The 18,279-nt window shown below is 47.1% G+C and overlaps 3 protein-coding genes across 4 annotated transcripts in view; all 3 read right to left on the minus strand.

The window, feature by feature from the left end:
* LOC136612665 (oocyte zinc finger protein XlCOF8.4-like) overlaps positions 1-8,551 on the minus strand; it is a 150,470-nt gene extending 141,919 nt beyond the window's left edge. Inside the window, exon 1 of the mRNA XM_066593207.1 lies at positions 8,537-8,551. The gene's annotated coding sequence lies outside the window, so the exon portion shown is untranslated. The remainder of the gene's footprint in view (positions 1-8,536) is intronic.
* Positions 1-18,279, minus strand: part of LOC136615891 (gastrula zinc finger protein XlCGF57.1-like) — a 112,535-nt gene that overhangs the window by 15,619 nt on the left and 78,637 nt on the right. The window lies entirely within an intron of this gene.
* Positions 12,518-18,279, minus strand: part of LOC136608187 (zinc finger protein OZF-like) — an 83,685-nt gene continuing 77,923 nt past the window's right edge. For both annotated transcript variants that reach the window (XM_066589092.1, XM_066589091.1), the window contains one exon: positions 12,518-13,809. In XM_066589092.1, coding sequence (XP_066445189.1) covers positions 12,830-13,809 — 980 coding nt within the window. In that variant the 3' untranslated portion in view covers positions 12,518-12,829. The remainder of the gene's footprint in view (positions 13,810-18,279) is intronic.

Raw genomic sequence — 18,279 nt, forward strand, 5'->3', positions numbered from 1 at the left:
CTGTATCGTATGCTGGAGATTCTTATCCACACCATATCCTTGTACAGATGTTTGAGGAGTCGTCCATAACAAGTAATTCTTTCTATGGTCAGAGCTGTTTCCGAGCTTTGGTAAAATGATGTACGGTCTTTGCCAAGCTTTAGCTCTGGGAGAAAAACCATCTTTAGATAATTGGCATAATTTCGATTAACTCGTACTAGTATCGTTGATCCAATTAGAAATAATGCTGCAGGATAAAACAATGAGTTTCTTTTACCTTCCTCCATATTAACCCCTCACGTGGTAACAGTCTCGCTGTTGTTTCATCGGCAGTTTTCTTGTATAACGGCGAATCCTGGAAGTTTTTACCATTTACATCCTTTGAAAAAAATTTTGCAAGACACTGAATTGTTGAAAAACCAGCAGAAGAAAAATAATTTTCTGTCTCAGACTCTCTGTGATTTCTAATGGCCCCGTGCGCGGGTCACCCAGATCAGCGTTATAATAATCCAGCGCTAGATTTGTATCATCAGCGTATTTGTATCATCAGGATTGATGAAAATCTCTCAGCTGAACCTTCCTTCTCCTCCTCCTCTGGGATTCCTTCAGAAGCCGAAGTATCTTCAATCATTTCTACATTCAGCCGGCAGAAGAACAGGTTGGCTGCAGCTGGAGGTGGTTTGTGCTGTAGTACTAGGAGATGCAATCGGCTCCGCAGACGTTACTAGTAAATCATGGTGTGCATTCGCTTCTTGTTCAGCATTTTGTGATAGTCTGACCGACTGATTCTTTCACCAATCTTTCAACTTGAATTCTTGATTGATTTATCTTCGCGGTTTTCACCAAACCTGAAAGTATCGTCACTGTTCACCATCGAGAAAAAAAAATTCCCTAAATTTATTAACCAGATCAAATTCACTTCACTGTTATAATGTTATTCAGACTAACCAACAGGTTAACGATCTAAGAAAACATTTTCTACTTACCTCAACAGAAATAATAAGGCGATCCAACTATCTACAACAACCACATCCCTACAAACACAATAAAATGACACTTGTGTGATATTGGATTCCCACTATTTAATGGAAATTCAAAAACTAGTTTTGCGATGGATGAGAACAGCAGGGATGGTCATGTGACTGTCTGGAGATGGTAGAGCGACGCCGGATGCGGCAGGCAGGGTTGTCAGATTCCCAACACCATTTATCCCCACCTGCCGGTTAAAAAATCCCTCAGTAAGTTAGTTATAGGCAACTAACTTACGGAGCTTAGAAATTAGTTGACTATAAACAACTTATTTGTAATAATGCAGTTCTACAAAAGAAACAGTTTAAAGATTTAGGAACATCTACAGATTTTAAAATGATCTTTTGCTGGCCTGGCCGTCCCCGCCCCTCACCCAAGCTCTGGCAACAGTAGACCCCTCCCCATCGTGGGGGCCATGGCTGGAGGTAAATATGCAGCATTTGAACTAATAATAATAATTCACAGTTTATTAGGATCCCAGTGGGTGAGATAGAGGATATTGGATGGTTGTTCCCCACTATAATGGGTCACCTCTCCAGACACCGATGGATATCAGAGATGGCAGAAGTTCCTCAGTGTGGGAAACTCCAGTAATAAGGTTGAGTATAAAAGCTAATAGCTGGTTATAAAACTCTGTAGAAAAGGCACAAGGGCGGGTGGTCGGTGTATAGAGAAATCCAATTATAAAATAGTCCTGCAGTAAAAAGCTCAACCACGGGCATACAAACAGCTGGATAATAGAGCCGCAGCAGCTTCTTATAACTGATCGATCTGGGACTGAAAGAAGCCAGCGATTAGATGGAGAACTCTGGACAATCCTGACAGCTTCCTGCCATGATGTTACTGGGGTTTTCTAGTAGATAGTTACTGTATATCCTCCACGGCCCATGGGCGTTGCTATTTTCTCATTTACTGTCAGCCTACTGTCAACTAGGATCTTCCCAGTCACATAATCACGGCTCCATTAGTTCACCTTTTTGATGCAAGCTCATTCACAGATCCACCAAAATGAATGGGATGCAATCTCATTCCTCAAAATACTACTGAGAATACTTGACAGCAAGAATACAACTGCTGCGGGGAATAACAGAGCAGAGATACTGGGAATGTTGGACATTTACAAAGGGGCTTACAGAACGCAGAGAGTGAGAGACCAGTAGAAAAACCCAATTGAAGGGAGATCTATGATTGGCGGACAAAACAATGCACGTATATACAACATAATATGGACAAATAAAGGAGGTAATAAGGTGAAACAAAATACTACAGCCAGTATGTAGCAGTTCAGCAGAGTGTTAATGGTGATGACACCAAAGAGCTGCAGGGGGCATTATAAAAAGCATGGAAAGGATAATGCTTTGTTTAACCCCTTAGGTTGCAGGACTGAAGCCTGAATATCCACGGGCTTTTTCGTTAATATGATGTTGTCCCGGCTACCTCCTCTGGAGGGGCGAGGCCACTGCAATAGCTTGGAAGCTCAGATTTCTCATATCACCTCCATGTACTTCATCTATGTGTCTAGCAAGAGGTTTACCTCTATAATTTCTACCGCCACCCAGGTGGTTACCAATATGCCTCTGTAACTCTCTAATAGTCTTGCCTGCATAATTAAAAGGGCAAGTGCAGGTATTACAATTCACAGAATGTTGCAATTGGTAAACATAACTTCTACTGGTAGTCTAGGAAAGTTTTGCCCTTCGTGTTATAAGGACACATCCTGCATTCGCCCCAACTAGAATTGCCAAATGGAATATTTCTAGAATTAACCCCCTTAAAGAAATACTGGGATCTAGCTGTACAATGCTCCAGAAAGCTTAGTGAAATTCCTTCAAATCAGTGGGATTTTCATCAAAAGTGCCTAGGAGTCTCAGTAAGTTATTGTCCTTATTATGCCCGCATTCTCCACCAAAAATGTACTTATCTTTGGACTAAACTGCCATCAGAGTGTAGCTCATTGAACAGTTTAGAGGGCACCAACTGCCAGCTGAAGAAAGGCCAAAGGAGGGTTAAACATAAAAAATCCTTCCTGAAGGAAAAATGTTGTACAAAAGGACATCTCCACAGTGGGGTTCACAAAAAGCTGGAGCATAAGGGTACCAGAAGAAGGAAGACATCTACAGAAAGAAAGAGACATTTGTATTTCCAAGCATTTACATTCCTGCATCTATAAGACCAACATATGGCGGTTTTGATTTTGTTTATCACTCTCCTTTCTTTTGGTTTGTGTTAGTAGCAATTAAAAATATAAGGTCAAGTTTCAAAAGTGAAGATGGAGACCAAGCAGATGCAGGACATAGTGTTATGAGGAAAACAATCGCAAAAGGGGGGACTGATAGAGCACTACATATGCAAACAAATAATTGTTTTAGATTTCTATCTTATATCTATCAATCCCATGTCCATTTATAAATGAAACCATAAGGAATATTCATTCATTTTTGATTATAGATTATATCATTGCTGTGAAATGTTTGTTAAAGTTCATAGGTCAGTAGCTTACAGGTTGTGGTTGTAGATAATGTTGGAGAGAGAATGTGAAAGTTAAACAGAGGAACTAACCTGCAAACCTACAGGAATGTAGAAGTGGTTGGACCCTTCTTACATAAAATAGAACTCATTACGAGCTGTAGCAAAACACCTTTAACCAGTTAAGAGAACAAGGTTTTCTAATGTTTATGAAAATATGGGCATCTAATAAAAAACAAAAAAAGGGGGAACTTTCTCATTCCCGGCCTATGCAATGTGTTGCACATACATAACCCCTAATAATTAGGAGCCATAAGATATACCTCAGCACATGTCTTCTGTGCTCTAAAAGCCTGATGTTGCGTAAGGAGGTAACACGGAGTTCTCCATCTAATCTCAGGCTTCTTTCGGTCTCAGGTCTATCAGTTATGCTCTATTATACACCCGTTTGTATCCGTGTGGTTGAGCTTTTTATTGCAGGACTATTTTAGCACCCTCAGATTTTTCTATCCACTGATCACCCGTGTCCTTTCCTCCAGAGCTCTATACCAGCCATTAGTCTATATACTCGCCTTATGGCTTGAATTTCCACACTGAGGGACTTCTGCCATCTCTGATACAATCAGTGTCTTGAGCGGTGTCCCATTATATATCATCTCTCTTCCACACTAGGATACTAAAAAAATACTTTGAATTGTATTGTTACTAGTTCAGCTGATGCGCACTTACTTACCTCCAACACCCTAGTACTGCACAAGACTGGGGTTGTCTCCCGTTAGCACTGATGGAGTCTAAGTGGCAGATCTCCTTGCAGACCAACGTGGCACGAGAGGGATTATTTCTATCAGCATCTAATTACAACTATTTTTGAACATTGAGTGCTGCATGTGGCTGAGATTACCTCCCATCTGTATCTATGCAGTAAAAGTGATCGGCCTCCTTGTGGTCCAACGTTGTATGAGCGGGATTACTTCTACCAGCAGACAATTCTAGCTCTATCTGTAACCCCTGATGAAGCCATATCTGGCAGGAAAGTGTTGGGTCAATTCATTTAATTCTCCATCCTTCAGGCCATCAAAGAGGAGTTTTCCGTTATTTGTCCAGCACCTTCTCTCTTCGGGGTCTTTGTTATTCACGGCAGGCATTGCAGTACTGAGCAGCGTGAACAACACAGTCATAAAAAGAAAAAGAAATCCAGCACCTAGAAGTAGTTGTCGTTTTGCTGCAAAACTCGACATGCAGTTACATCTGAGGCAGATATACAAGTGATTAGAGTCGTGGCGTGATTATATGAACAAGCCCACTCGAACTATAAAAGGCTCTCAGAGGCTCCTTGTGTATAGTGACCTCTTTTTCTGCTTGTGTAGATCTTGTTGACCACTAGACGCCATCCAAGAGATTTTATCTAGTTAATGTAGTTGGAGAGATGGTGCATTATTGGAATGCGAGGAGCTGGATGGTCTTATTCACGAATTGCCGCTCCCTGGAGCATTTTAACCACATTGTTCAGAACTGTTTGTATTAGTGAATGCATGAAAACACACAAAGTGATCGGGCTCAGGACACCACAGACCACCAGTAGAGACGATTGTCTGATCGCCCCACAAGCATTAGGAGCGCCAACTATTTCCCGGGTTCAGAGACAGGTGACGCCATCGTTATAGGCTCCTGCGTCTGTCGGAACCATTTACAGGCACTTGGTTGAAGGACATTTGATCTATCGGTACCTATTGCGTATACTGCGTTTGACACTCACAGTTGACTCCATTTGCAGAGGTGTATTGACTGCTATGGAGTGGAAAGGGGTTGTCTTCAGTGACAAATGAAGGTTTAATTTGGGCAACGAGGAGTCAGGTAAGCCAGAGGCCGGAGGAACGACACTCGGGCCGGGGGCAGGCCGGAGGGGCGGCACGCGGGCCGGGGGCAGGCCGGAGGGGCGGCACGCGGGCCGGGGGCAGGCCGGAGGGGCGGCCCGCGGGCAGGCCGCTCCCTCCGTTGGGGCGGCACGCGGGCCGGGGGCAGGCCGCTCCCTCCATTGGGGCGGCACGCGTGCCCGTGACAGGCCGCTCCCTCCATTGGGGCGGCACGCGGGCCCGTGACAGGCCGCTCCCTCCATTGGGGCGGCACGCGGGCCCGTGACAGGCCGCTCCCTCCATTGGGGCGGCACGCGGGCCCGTGACAGGCCGCTCCCTCCATTGGGGCGGCACGCGGGCCCGTGACAGGCCGCTCCCTCCATTGGGGCGGCACGCGGGCCCGTGACAGGCCGCTCCCTCCATTGGGGCGGCACGCGGGCCAGTGACAGGCCGCTCCCCCCATTGGCGCGGCACGCGTGCCCGTGACAGGCCGCTCCCCCCATTGGGGCGGCACGCGGGCCCGTGACAGGCCGCTCCCTCCATTGGGGCGGCACGCGGGCCCGTGACAGGCCGCTCCCTCCATTGGGGCGGCACGCGGGCCCGTGACAGGCCGCTCCCTCCATTGGGGCGGCACGCGGGCCAGTGACAGGCCGCTCCCTCCATTGGGGCGGCACGCGGGCCAGTGACAGGCCGCTCCCTCCATTGGGGCGACACTCGGGCCAGTGACAGGCCGCTCCCTCCATTGGAGCGACACTCGGGCCAGTGACAGGCCGCTCCCTCCATTGGAGCGACACTCGGGCCAGTGACAGGCCGCTCCCTCCATTGGAGCGGCACTCGGGCCAGTGACAGGCCGCTCCCTCCATTGGGGCGGCACGCGGGCCCGTGACAGGCCGCTCCCTCCATTGGGGCGGCACGCGGGCCAGTGACAGGCCGCTCCCTCCATTGGGGCGGCACGCGGGCCAGTGACAGGCCGCTCCCTCCATTGGGGCGGCACGCGGGCCAGTGACAGGCCGCTCCCTCCATTGGGGCGGCACGCGGGCCAGTGACAGGCCGCTCCCTCCATTGGGGCGACACTCGGGCCAGTGACAGGCCGCTCCCTCCATTGGAGCGACACTCGGGCCAGTGACAGGCCGCTCCCTCCATTGGAGCGACACTCGGGCCAGTGACAGGCCGCTCCCTCCATTGGAGCGACACTCGGGCCAGTGACAGGCCGCTCCCTCCATTGGAGCGACACTCGGGCCAGTGACAGGACGCTCCCTCCATTGGAGCGACACTCGGGCCAGTGACAGGCCGCTCCCTCCATTGGAGCGACACTCGGGCCAGTGACAGGCCGCTCCCTCCATTGGAGCGACACTCGGGCCAATAATGGGCCGGCCCGTCCAGTCCATAAGAGCAATTAGTCGCATGGATGTAATCTCTATGGGGATGGAATTCCGCGTCCGTTAGAATCCGCACGTCTTTACTACAAAACCGCGAGATTAAACTGCGCAGCGGAGGAGCTTCCTGCTGGTAATTACGGCGTCTTGTGGGATTGTTGGGGGGGATTTCTATCATCCAGGAGACGGAATTCACAACTAAAGGCTGCGGGAAAACAGGAGACGTTCTGCACTGATTGCCAATATCGGCCTCTGCGCCGCGTCCTGCGGACAATCCGCCCCGTGTGAGCGCTCTCATATACATCCCCCCCTCCACTGGAGGATACCCTCCCCCGCACCCCTGTGTGAGCGCTCTCATATACATTCCCCCTCCACTGGAGGATACCCTCCCCCGCACCCCTGTGTGAGCGCTCTCATATACATTCCCCCTCCACTGGAGGATACCCTCCCCCGCACCCCTGTGTGAGCGCTCTCATATACATCCCCCCTCCACTGGAGGATACCCTCCCCCGCCCCCCTGTGTGAGCGCTCTCATATACATCCCCCCCCTCCACTGGAGGATACCCTCCCCCGCCCCCCTGTGTGAGCGCTCTCATATACATCCCCCCCCTCCACTGGAGGATACCCTCCCCCGCCCCCCTGTGTGAGCGCTCTCATATACATCCCCCCCCTCCACTGGAGGATACCCTCCCCCGCACCCCTGTGTGAGCGCTCTCATATACATCCCCCCTCCACTGGAGGATACCCTCCCCCGCCCCCCTGTGTGAGCGCTCTCATATACATCCCCCCCTCCACTGGAGGATAACCTCCCCCGCACCCCTGTGTGAGCGCTCTCATATACATCCCCCCCTCCACTGGAGGATAACCTCCCCCGCACCCCTGTGTGAGCGCTCTCATATACATCCCCCCTCCACTGGAGGATACCCTCCCCTGCACCCCTGTGTGAGCGCTTCCATATACATTCCCCCCTCCACTGGAGGATAACCTCCCCCGCACCCCTGTGTGAGCGCTCTCATATACATTCCCCCCTCCACTGGAGGATACCCTCCCCCGCACCCCCGTGTGAGCGCTCTCATATACATTCCCCCCTCCACTGGAGGATAACCTCCCCCGCACCCCCGTGTGAGCGCTCCCATATACATTCCCCCCTCCACTGGAGGATAACCTCCCCGCACCCCTGTGTGAGCGCTCTCATATACATTCCCCCCTCCACTGGAGGATAACCTGCCCCGCACCCCTGTGTGAGCGCTCTCATATACATCCCCCCTCCACTGGAGGATAACCTCCCCCGCACCCCTGTGTGAGCGCTCTCATATACATTCCCCCCTCCACTGGAGGATACCCTCCCCCGCACCCCCGTGTGAGCGCTCTCATATACATTCCCCCCTCCACTGGAGGATAACCTCCCCCGCACCCCTGTGTGAGCGCTCCCATATACATTCCCCCCTCCACTGGAGGATAACCTCCCCGCACCCCTGTGTGAGCGCTCTCATATACATTCCCCCCTCCACTGGAGGATAACCTGCCCCGCACCCCTGTGTGAGCGCTCTCATATACATCCCCCCTCCACTGGAGGATAACCTCCCCCGCCCCCCTGTGTGAGCGCTCTCATATACATTCCCCCCTCCACTGGAGGATACCCTCCCCCGCACCCCTGTGTGAGCGCTCTCATATACATCCCCCCTCCACTGGAGGATAACCTCCCCCGCTCCCCTGTGTGAGCGCTCTCATATACATTCCCCTCCACTGGAGGATAACCTCCCCCGCACCCCTGTAGTAATAACCACATGGACCGTGTCTGACCTCCCCACAAGACCCTCCGCCGCCTCTTACCTCTATACAAGTCTCTGAGGAATACTGGCTGATAACAAAGAAAACAGCACAACAGCTGTGGCCACAACCTGCTCTGTATCTGCTACACTGCCTGTGATGATGTCACTGTCATGTGATCAGTAGGAGCAGAGCTCAGCAGTGAGGAGAAGTGGTGGCTGAAGGACCTATAATGATGTCACCGTCATGTGATCTGTAGGGGCGGAGCTCAGCAGTGAGGAGGAGAAGTGGTGGCTGAAGGACCTATGATGATGTCACTGTCATGTGATCAGTAGGGGCAGGGCTTGCATAATAACTTTTTCCACCTGACTTCTACCCTATTCAGCAATTCCAGCAATCTGATTGGTTGTTTGGGTTGGCTGATTCACTGCCCCCTTTTAAGATGTGCAGGAAGATAGATGTAATGCATAAACATGAGTACGCACTAGCACGCCACATACATGTAATCAAAAGGGGGCAGTGAAGGGCGGTGAAGCAGCCAACCCAAGCAACCAATCAGGTTGCTGGAATTGCTGAAGAGGGCAGAAGTCCGGTGGAAAAAGTTAATATGTGCAGGGGCTCAGCAGTGAGAAGTGGTGGCTGAAGGACCTGTGATGATGTCACTGTCATGTGATCAGTAGGGGCGGAGCTCAGCAGTGAGAAGTGGTGGCTGAAGGACCTGTGATGATGTCACTGTCATGTGATCAGTAGGGGTGGAACTCAGCAGTGAGGAGGATAAATAGACCTGAGGCAGAGAGATGGGAGCTGTCAGTGATAGTCGGCTGATCATTCTCTGCCATAAATACATACTAGTGACCTTTCACGCGGGACGGAATTACACCGCAGGACGCCGCCAAATCCCCAGCTGCGCAATTCCACACCAAATCTACAGGTCTGACTCCGGGGTTTTTTACCATGGCTTGTGGTGCGGCCTCTTCCGTCCGAGTTGAGAGGTTCGGAGAGGAAATCCCTGGTTCACAAAGTAGTCACAAAGTGCCCGTGGCAGCTGCCGGCCGTCGCACACGGGGGATGGTTATTGTACGGCCCACGGTGCTGACAGCCCAGTGATTTGTATTGGGCCGCTCACAGCTGCGGTTTACATGTGCGAAAAAAATCGCAGCATGTTGTGTCTTGGCCGTCATTGTTATAAAGAGGCTGACATTGGCTTACAGGAATGCTGCCTTCCAATAGGTGGCGCTGCAGAGGCATTGTTCCATCTTACTTATTGGCACGTATTACGCCTGCATGCATGCCAAGATAGCGCCGGGGATTGGCGGCACGCCAATACACATCATTACACACCTGCTACGTTCTCGCGTGAGAGAGAGAGAGACACGCAGACGGCTGTGTGAGCCGGTAAGTCTTACTGCTATTGTGGGTAACATGAAGGGTCTCTAAGAGACGCCATCCTGGAGGACCTCAAGGAAAATAGCCGGATAACTCCGTATCAGCCAGTTTATGGGAGATCGCTGCTGGGTCATTCCGTGTCAGTTCAACCAACGCTCCCGGTCGACCATCTCAGATTTCAATGAAACTTTGCACAAAGATAGACCCTGACCCTAAACTAAGATAGCCAGAATATCAGGCTTCAAAGTGCTTTGGTTCACGAGCTACAGGTCTTAAAGGGGTTGTCCCGCGAAACAAAGTGGGTCTATACACTTCTGTATGGCCATATTAATGCACTTTGTAATGTACATCGTGCATTAATTATGAGCCAAACAGAAGTTATTCACTTACCTGCTCCTTTGCTAGCGTCCCCGTCTCCATGGTGCCGTCTAATTTTCAGCGTCTAATCGCCCGATTAGACGTGCTTGCGCAGTCCGGTCTTCTCCCTTCTGAATGGGGCCGCTCGTGCCAGAGAGCTGCTTCTCGTAGCTCCGCCCCGTCACGTGTGCCGATTCCAGCCAATCAGGAGGCTGGAATCGGCAATGGACCGCACAGAAGACCTGCGGTCCACCGAGGGTGAAGATCCCGGCGGCCATCTTCGCAAGGTAAGTAAGAAGTCACCGGAGCGCGGGGATTCGGGTAAGTACTATCCGTTTTTTTTTTTTTAAACCCCTGCATCGGTTTTGTCTCGCGCCGAACGGGGGGGGGGGGCTATTGAAAAAAAAAAAAAAAAGTTTCGGCGTGGGACAACCCCTTTAATCTAGGGGGTTGTCATGTGATTACAGCGCGGAAACTGAAAAAAGTGGCGATTTCAATCCATCGCCAAGCCAGTTCCAATGACTCTAGAGCAATGAAACTTCACACACTAGGAGAACTTTTGGTGCTGAATCCAGCTAAGCTCCTCATACTACCACTCTTCTCATCATTCTGCCACCATTGCATGTCAAAGTAGCTGAAAAATTCTATCCCGCAAAATAAAACTCATATTTTAAGCAGTAATAACTCATAATCAATGCAATCCAACTCAGCTATGAATGTATCAATGTGTACTCCATAGAAATGTTTCTCATTATTCACATTATGGACCCAAAAGGATGCATAGCTCTTAAGATACAATGAGTCAAAAATGGCAAAAAACACTTTTTTGCTAATTTTTCCCTTTTTCAAAGGCGAAAATCAGAATGTACTCCATTTTTTTTTCATTTTTGTTCTATTTGGAAGAGAATTTTTTGCTCTACAAGATTCGATGTTTTTCATTTTGTTCCCAGACCACCTAGATGGGAAAATATCAATGCCTGTGAAGATCCTATGCACTCGCGGAGGTCAAATAATAAAATAAGTGTAAGTTTTGCATGGATGTATAATTAGTTTAGAAATCATGAGAAGGTAAATTATTTTTGGAATGAGACAACTTTTTGCGCTCAAGAAACTTATGTGATCAAAAATTGCCTGGCGAGTTCAGGTGAGCCACAAGCTTTGGCCTAAGATGGTCAGAATATCATTGAGTGTTGCATAATGATTGTGGTATATTACAGTGATCACTGGGCTTATTTAGCACTCTATCCATATTGGATACTAAGATTATCTAAGGCTAGCATTTGTGTAATAAATAACTAGTTCAGTGGATCACATAACAACATTGTCACACTTCCATAGCTGCAACAGATTCATCACCAATAGAACATGTACAGGACCATCTGGGACACCAACTTTGAAAGCCTACATAACCGCACAGCCTAGAGGCTTAATCACAGAAAATGTGGACTGACAAGCCACAGAATACCTTATAGAACCTATACGCCTCCATGCCCACCCCACATCTTGTATCTCGTCTAGAGGCGGCTCAACAGCATACTAGAGCCTCCATTCCCTACCTTATCCCATCTTGTATCCAAGCTAGAAGCGGTACAACAGGATACTAGAGCCTCCATTCCCTACCTTATCCCATCTTGTATCCAAGCTAGAAGCGGTACAACAGGATACTAGAGCCTCCATTCCCTACCTTATCCCATCTTGTATCCAAGCTAGAAGCGGTACAACAGGATACTAGAGCCTCCATTCCCTCCTTTATCCCATCTTGTATCCAAGCTAGAGGCGGTACAACAGCATACTAGAGCCTCCATTCCCTACCTTATCCCATCTTGTATCCAAGCTAGAGGCGGTAAAGCAGGATACTAGAGCCTCCATTCCCTACCTTATCCCATCTTGTATCCAAGCTAGAGGCGGGACAACAGGGTACTAGAGCCTCCCTTCCAGGGGTCAGTATTTTGCAATAAATTCTCCTTTTGCTCTGATATCGTAATCACTTGCTTACATTAACGTCACAATCACCCATAAAAAGTATCATTCCCTTCTGACAACTTCCAGGGGAAGGATTGTTTTTGACAAGGAGGGTACTTAGGATGGTGGAGTGGCAGCATTATATTACACCACTAGTAATAGGAATCAAGGTTCATGGTGATAATCCAGTTTCTCTGCTGTGAAAGTTAAGGCGGCTTTTCTTTTCTTCATAATGGTGCGTTTAGATGGAACGATTGCTGTTCACAAAATCAGTCAAACATACAAAAGCAAACAACAATCGTTGCCGACGGCTGAACTACAAACGCTCGGACAAATAAGGATCATGCATTTTCCATTTTATCTAAAAGGAGCTTTATGCCCACAATACGTCATGGATGCAGACTACAGTTGACATCAGAGTAATTATAATTTTATGAATTTGAAAAATTCTGACTAATTCCATTTTTTTAGCCCATTTTAAATTAGGAATATTGACTCTTCTCTATAAAATCTTTGATCAGCTTTCAAAATTTGATTTCCTTTAAAACAGTTTTCACATAAAGAACATCAAAATGGGTCCTCCACTTTGTGATATCTATGAGGAGCGCCAAGTTTGGCTTCAGCAGTAGAACATTTCCCGTGTTCTGAACATTAAAATGCCTTCTCTCTTGTGTGACTTTTGTGATGCATAATAAGACTTGTTTTGTGTGCAAAACATCTCCCACATTCTGAACATGAAAATGGCTTTTCCCCTGTGTGAATTCTCTGATGTTTAACAAGATCTGATTTCTGACCACAACATTTCCCACATACTGAACATGAATATTGACCCTCTCCGGTGTGAAGTCTCTGATGTGTAAGAAGATGTGTTCTATCCCTAAAACATTTCCCACATTCTGAACATGAAAATGGCTTCTCTCCTGTATGAATTCTCTGATGTTTAACAAGATCTGATTTCTGACCACAACATTTCCCACATACTGAACATGAATATTGCCCCTCTCCTGTGTGGAGGCTCTGATGCATAAGAAAATATGTTCTATCCTTAAAACATTTCCCACATTCTGAACATGAAAATGGCTTCTCTGCTGTATGAATTCTCTGATGTGTAACAAGATTTGATTTCTGCGTGAAACATTTCCCACATTCTGCACATGAAAATGGCTTCTCTCCTGTGTGAATTCTCTCATGTGTAACAAGATTTCTTTTATTTGTAAAACCCTTCCCACATTCTGTACATGAAAATGGCTTCTCTTCTGTGTGATTTCTCTCATGTGCAGCAAGCTTTCCTTTGTTTGCAAAGCATTTCCCACATTCTGAACATGAATAAGGTTTCTCATCTGTGCAAGTTGTTTTGTGTGTAAAAAGACCTGAGCTTTTTTCAAACAGTTTTCCACATTGCAGACTTTTACCCCCAATGTGACCTGTACTCGTAGTAAAATTCTGAGATCGATCAGGAGAAGGTTCCTTGTGATTAGGGGGATTATATGATAGATCTGTACTGTTATATACTGGCTGAACATTAAGGGTAATGAGGTTTTCTCCTGGAGAGTGCTGCACAATATCTTCATCTTCTGTTTTACACTTTAGCGATGACATGAAGTTTCCATCAAAGTCCTCAATGGGATTTTCTGTTAGGATTAAATTTGGATTTAGTGATTTTTTTTTTTCAGCTGCAAAAAGTAGCCAACTATATAAAATTTAGAAAAGACCTGCAGTTTTTGATGCGTTATATCAAGTTAAAGTCAAAATTACACCCAGGAAGAAGATGTGTAAATCCTCCTTTTATATTTCCCATTTTCTTTGAATCCACTTCTAGCTTTCACAAAAAAAAAGAAAAAAAACTACAACAAAAATTCGCCCCAAAACTGCATGTGAGTTTCCAGCCCTATAATGCTTTGTCCAACACCATTAATTGCATCAATGACAACAAACTCAATTCAAGTCATTAGGATCTCAGGTTCAATTACCCCACATGAACATTAAAAAATTATATATAGATAAAATAGTTTTAAAAAACTTGGCACAACACAAAACGGACAGAGAAGACAGACAGGTAAGCACGAGGTCAATGCCGGGGCACAGGTCACATTCCACTGCGTGAATCTTGTAGTTGGAATCCGACCCAGCCGTGGACATGAGGCCTTATTCTACAGGCCAATGTATTTTCACGGCCCCAAAGAATAAAGCCCAGACACCCAGAATGTGAAAACACATTCCATACTGAATGTTTACCTGAATTTTATCCCCTTAAGTGGAAAGACAGCAACATAAACTAGAGGAACATATTGATTAAAAACTGCTCTTTCTAAAAAGCACACAGTAAATTAAAATTCGAAGTGTCCATTTTGAGTTCAGGTGTTAAAAAAATAATTTCTGCAAATGTAACTTTTTTTTTTTTTTTTAAACAGTTTCAAAAACAGTAAATATGCAAGCAAATTGTATGAAAGCTATGACTGGGTGGTGAACTTACAGGATTGCAATCAGTTCAGAAAAAAATGGTAAAAATTGGAAAGGGGGAGGGGTTTGCCGTTAAGTAAAATCCTGTTTAAATCTCACACAACGGGAAGATATAAGGGAGGGAGGTGAACATGTGAAGTCTTTATGAGTGGAAATACATGAAGGAAAAGACAATAATAAAATCCTCATAGGTGGTTTTTGTAAAGACCACCAAATACAACAGAAGCTACTAAAAATCTATTACTGAAGCAAATAGATAAAGCCGCAAATTGCAATGAAATAATTATTAATGAAGACTTTAACTATTCAGATATAAACTGGGAAGCCGAAAACTTTGGAGCTCACAATGGTAACAACATTCTATCAGTTACTAAAAGATAATTACCTTACCCAACTTACAGGACCAGACTAGAGGGATGGCCATTTTAGACTTAAAAACCAAGAGACCTGACAGAATAATAAGGGTGCAGGCTGGGGGCACCTGGGAAAAAGTGACCATAATATAATACATTTCAACTTGTCCTTCAAGAGAGAGTTTTATGAAGAAGCGAGAAAACTTTAGGAAGGCCAAGTTCGATCAGCTTAATTTTGCCCTTAACCTTTTTTTTACTGAGATAATGTCCTTAAAAACAGTACAAACAAATGGGAAAAAAATTTAAAACATCCTAATTACTTACTGTGAGAGGTTAATACTAGAGATGAGCGAACGTACTCGGATAGGCACTACTCGTCCGAGTAATGTGCCTTATCCGAGTACCGCTGTGTTCGTGCTCAAAGATTCGGGACGCGCTGCGGAGCGGGGAGCTGCAGGGGAGAGCGGGGAGGAACGGAGGGGAGATCTTTCTCTCCTTCTCTCCCGGCCGCTCTGCCCCGCTCCCCGCTCCGACTCACCTGTCAGCAGCGGAGCGCCCCGAATCTTTGAGCACGAACACAGCGGTACTCGGATAAGGCACATTACTCGGACGAGTAGTGCCTATCCGAGTACGTTCGCTCATCTCTAGTTAATACCTTACAGGAATAAAAGACTTAGTATTAGGAGAAAAACAATATGGCTTAATAAAGATGTAATGGGGGCAATAAAAAATAAAGCATTTAAACTACTAAAACAAGAAGGCAGTGAATAAGCACTAAACTTATAAGCAAAAAATTATGTAAAAATCTGATAAAAACAGTATAGACGGGGATGAGAAAGACTTCTTGGCAAAGAAAGTAAAATTAAACCTAAATTGTTCTTCAACTCCATAAATAGTAAAAAGATTAAATACTGAAAATGTTGGCTCTTTAATAAGTAATGAGTGGGAAATTGTAGAGGGTGAGGAGGAGAAAACAAATCTATTAACTAGTTTTTTTCTCCAGTGTATTCACAGAGAAAAATGAAATGTGATAATGTAAACTCTCAACTAAATGTCACTAGTATTACCCAGGAAGAAATGCAGAGCGGTCTTAAAAAGACTTAAATAGTGGTGTGTGGCCTAACCAGCTAGAAGAACGGACGTGTCTGGGAAGACCTCAGTCACTATCCAGCGGGATTCTTCAGCATCCTACCTCTGTTGACCCAGAAACAGGCTCCCAAAGCCCTGAATTACAGTCCCCAGCCTTGGGGGATCAGTTAAAGACCCTTCAAGGTCTAAACAGACCCGGAGATCCGCCACGGCCCACAAGACCTGAACATCCCAGGGCGCATGTACCGGGTGCTGACACTCAAGAAGAACCAGGCCTGAAGCCTTCTTCCCCAGAAAATCCTAGAGTGGAGACCAGCCTGAGGCTCCTGCAGGAGCAAAGCTGCAGCCTGCTCCTGTCATCTTGCAGCCAGGTGAGTGATACTGCCGCCGACGGCAGCTCCATCCAACGACATTTGACCTGTGAACCCTCTGCTGCCACAGACCTCCTGTATGCAATGAAAAAGACAGAGAGGGCGGCAGCATAAACTGATGCAAAAAGTTTGTTTAAAGGAACATTTTTATTGTTTCAGAGTTTTAAAAGTAGGCAATGTTTCGACCTACATAAAGGTCTTTTTCAAGCCAAAAACATCAGAAACAGGGTATGGAGTCCATGTTTCGTATACAGACCTCCTGTACAGCGGAATCAGCGTTCAGTGAGTAATTGCACCCCCTGAACAGCTCTTACTCTAGAGCGCTCGAGTGCTCACTTCCCGCTGGGCGGCCGCCATTTTGAGCTACAGCCCCACAGTTAGGAAGCAGTGAAGAGAAGAGGGGGTGGGCATGGAGGGGGAGGAGGATGAGATAGTGGAGGGGAGGAAACAAAAGAAGAGCAGCCTACAGTGGAGTGCCCCTGTGTATACAATACCCACAGTTTAGAGAAGTGAAGCTACCTCCCCCCCCCCTCCTCTGCCTCTCTTTGTCCCTCTTACCTGCTTGAGCAAGCTGAAGTCCCTGGTCTAGAGAGAGAGAAGTGCAGCCCCATAAGTGAGGGGAGAAGTGGGGATCTAATCTTCAACCTGCACCCGTAGAACAGGACTCTATTGTGCTCTGCTGCCTCCTAGCGGTCATCCAGGGGAACATCTCCGTGCAATATACTCCTGCCAGACTTAAGTGGCCTGTGAGGAGAATATACTCCACCACCAATAAACATGGCTAGGCACAGGGGGGGGGGGGGGGGGAATAAAACAAATAAACCAGCGCAGGACTGCCCGCAGAATAGGTGGTGGGACCCCACCTCCATCCCCCCAGACGTACATCCCGACAGCCACCACAAATTCATTTAGCCCTCACTTTCATCTTGTGGGTGTTGGAGGAAAGGCAAGAGGATGAGGAAATTCTATCAGGCCCCGCGGGGCTCAGTCCAAACAGAGCCCTACATGTCCGACATAGCTGACCACCCAACATTTTGCAAAGCAGCAAGCTAAGAATTCATGAATAATTAAGGAACTCATGCTGTAAGTGACCTGAGCCCTCACACTCCCCATGGGATGAGCTCATACACGGCCACCGGGATGACCGCCCCCTGCATGAGCCATGCTCTGACTCCGTCCTAGATAGTGGACCAGAAAACTTCAACTATCATTTATTATGCTATTCCCTCCAGGTTATGGCTATAAAATGTCAAAAAAGAGCGGCAGACAGAAGAAATTTCTAACAAAGTCATCTCAGAGTGCCCTTCCAAAACTCTTCTCAGGATCTCAGCTCACTGACTCCACCCCAATGGCTCCCTCTTCCCAAAACTCCGATTGCAATGACTCGGGAAATCAGCCCACAAGTTGGCAACCTAGTGAAGCAGCGAAAAACACTCAAAAGTACAGATTTGTCCACGGAAGACACAACTCTTTTTAACCACATCAAAAAAGGTTTCGCGACAAGCTACAATTGGCAGTACGCAACATCTCAAAACAAATCTCTGACCTAGGCCAGCGCTCAAGCGATCTTAAACAAAAAACGGATGAGATAATCAATGCTCTGGACCATTTGCAAGCCAAATGGGATGAACACTCAGTGAGGGTTGAAGCTCTTGAGCTTAAAATGCAAAGACCTCAAAAACAGGAGCAGGAGGGCAAACTTAAGGATCCGAGGCCTCTCCGAGAGAATCACCAACTTAAAAGAAGTGGCTACCAACCTGTTCTCTGCATTCCTTCCACAAGCTGACAAGGAAACCCTCTGTATAGATAGAATTCATCGTGCCCTTAC

The sequence above is a fragment of the Eleutherodactylus coqui genome, chromosome 1 (assembly GCF_035609145.1).
Source record: "Eleutherodactylus coqui strain aEleCoq1 chromosome 1, aEleCoq1.hap1, whole genome shotgun sequence".
Taxonomy (NCBI): Eukaryota; Metazoa; Chordata; class Amphibia; order Anura; family Eleutherodactylidae; genus Eleutherodactylus; species Eleutherodactylus coqui.